Here is a 2,602-nt window from a genome sequence, read left to right on the forward strand (position 1 = left end):
GATTCAATATACAATTATACAGGTTAGCGATACAAAAATTAGCCAGCTTAAACAAGGCAATTTCTCTTGCACTAATAGTCATTCAATTTTTATTTTATTTTACTAACTTCCTAAAATATATGTTTAATAAAAAATTTACTTAACATTATCTAAGTATCATAGAAAGTCACTAAACTATTTGTTGTAGCCAAAATATCATTCAGTTTGCCTAAGCATCATAGAAAATCACTAAATAATATTTTTTAACCAAAAGGCTATAATAGAAAATGTCACATTAGTATCCTCCTAGTGACTTTATGTGATATCTAGGAAGAGTTAAGTGATTTTTGGTTACAGAAAATAGTACATTTACGTTTATCATATTTAGGTAAAGTTGAATGATCATTTAGTATAAAAAATAATAACTTTGAGTAATGACGTAAAAATTGAGTGATCACTCATAGTAAACCGATAGAATATTATAAACAAACCATCTAAAAGGAATCCGAGCATATGAATCATTGCTTAGAACACATAATAATGTTAAGAGATACTTCAATATAACCATCAAGTATGGTTACAAATCTTTATTTCATAAATCACTTAATACCAGGAAGCATACAAAATGTAAATTCAAAAGCGTGAAAAGACACACAGTACATTATATGCAATATCAATCATGGTACACAGAAGCATTTGGCCTAGGCTTAAAATCTTTGGTAAAGGGCTTTTCTTGTTTAAGACCAGCATCATCATCATGATAACCAGTTATAGTAGGCCTTGGCTCAAAATCTTTCGTAAATAATAATTTCTCAGCTTCTTTCAGCTTGGCGTCGTCGTGGTAGCCAGACATATTAGGCCTTGGTTCAAAGGTTTCACCTCCAATAGAAGAAGATGTGTAACAGTCAGTTTTTTCTTTGGAGAGAGGAACAGAATGCCGAAGCATAAGATGTTTGATTGCTTCAGGCATTAGCTCATCTTTCATCACAACTCTCCAGTATTCTCCAGGGTCTTTTCTTGCATTAGTGCTGCTTGTGTACTGCTCGGGAAAGAGAGACCAAAAAAAGACTTTTGAATATATGCTATATGAACATCTTTACGTTCGAGTACATAATTTATATAAACTGATATGCGCAGATATTTGGTACATCCGGGGGAAAATGTAGGCTTTAACATATGGGTCCGTGATAATCAAGTAATATTTTCCATGAAATTCTATTTATGTATCCGAAAAATTCACTAAGTATATACAAAAAAATTAAGACCTCAGTTATTAAAGCTAAAGATCATTCTAAAATAAAGAATCCACATAATTCTAATGTTAGATCCACTTTTGTAGGTACCAGTCATGTAAATATTTAGTATTGGCAAATAGAGTTCTATGTAAAATTCTATTGCATTTTGAAGAGTTATTTGCCAAAAAAAAAGTATTCTTATTTACACATGTTCGATAGGGATACACCAAGAAAAATGAATAATCCGGTTAAATAGGCTAAACCACTCACTAGCTAGATGTGCTTAAACGGCTAGGTTTATGGAAAAATCATATGTTAGTTATGCTCAAGAAGCAAGCATTCTTTTTGGACAGTCGAGAATATATTATTCCATATGTTTCAGTTTTACATGAACTTATCTCCTCTTGATTCAGTATGAACCCACTTCTAATAAAGAAACTCTTTTAGTTTTAGGATTTCAATATTACGTTTAATAAAATGTTTTCATAACTACACAAATGGTATCACATATTTAAGACTACATATTTCTATAATTTTATAGCCACACAAATATTATGGTATGTTTAAGATCATAACTTTCAAAAGATTTTATCTTATTGAAAACCTCTGTGCCCAGTCAAATACGTTCATATAAATTAAAAGAGATGGAGCATAAGTTAAATAATTCAATTGTTAATATTTGATATGTAAAGACATTGCAATTTGAAAGGCAAGACAGTTGAAAGAGAAGCGCATGATAGTGCACCAAGAAAGTAGTAATTAATAATAACCCACCATAAATGAGGTATATAATTAATCATCTTTAAAAGCATACCAGAGCAAATGAAAAGAGCTGGATAACAGCAATATGTAATTTCATGGTCACTTCACTAGGAATATGTACGACCCAGAAGTTGTTGTTATTGATCTTTGCTTGAAGCATATTATGAGCTTATATAGGCAGGTTAAGTTATTATAAAATCATATTGCATGTAAAAAGTTATTGTCAAGCATGTTCAACATGATTCACACACTCCTGTAGGACCGATGAGAGACGCACAATAATCATAAATAAATAGGAGGAGGCCCCTATTAGCTTCTTTGATACATATATTATTGCCGACCAAATCTTTTAAGTAGGCTCCATTTGCTCATAAATAATAGTGCAACCTATTCACGTTTTAATATTTGCAAATATCTAGAAATTAGTATATATGATATTGCTTTTCAGTATCTTAGATAGTCGTGAAATATTAAAAAAAAAATTGTTCGATTGATGCTAGATCATTTCTAAGATAGCCATACGAGTTCTGTTTCTATTTTTTTCCCTAACTTTTGCAGTATAAAATGATTTGCTTCAAATAAAAGAACAACTAGAGATGATTTAAACAACATCAATTTGCTATAGA

The 2,602-nt window shown here is 30.6% G+C and overlaps 1 protein-coding gene across 1 annotated transcript; it reads right to left on the reverse strand.

The window, feature by feature from the left end:
* Window positions 1–517: 517 nt before the first annotated feature.
* Window positions 518–2,118, reverse strand: LOC104212254 (organ-specific protein S2-like). Its single transcript, XM_009761471.2, has 2 exons — window positions 2,029–2,118; window positions 518–1,018 (listed from the first exon to the last, which is right to left on the reverse strand). The coding sequence occupies exons 1-2, from the start codon at window positions 2,071–2,073 to the stop codon at window positions 653–655; spliced, it is 411 nt and encodes a 136-aa protein (XP_009759773.1). The 5' UTR covers window positions 2,074–2,118; the 3' UTR covers window positions 518–652.
* Window positions 2,119–2,602: the final 484 nt, after the last annotated feature.

Source organism: Nicotiana sylvestris, chromosome 8 (genome assembly GCF_000393655.2).
Source record: "Nicotiana sylvestris chromosome 8, ASM39365v2, whole genome shotgun sequence".
NCBI lineage: Eukaryota > Viridiplantae > Streptophyta > Magnoliopsida > Solanales > Solanaceae > Nicotiana > Nicotiana sylvestris.

Bases quoted from the DNA above. Each gene is read 5' to 3' on its own strand.
- LOC104212254 (XM_009761471.2), bottom strand. From the start codon at position 2,073: ATGAAATTACATATTGCTGTTATCCAGCTCTTTTCATTTGCTCTG. The intron at 1,019-2,028 runs GTATGCTTTTAA...TTTCCCGAGCAG, and splicing joins AGCTCTTTTCATTTGCTCTG to TACACAAGCAGCACTAATGC.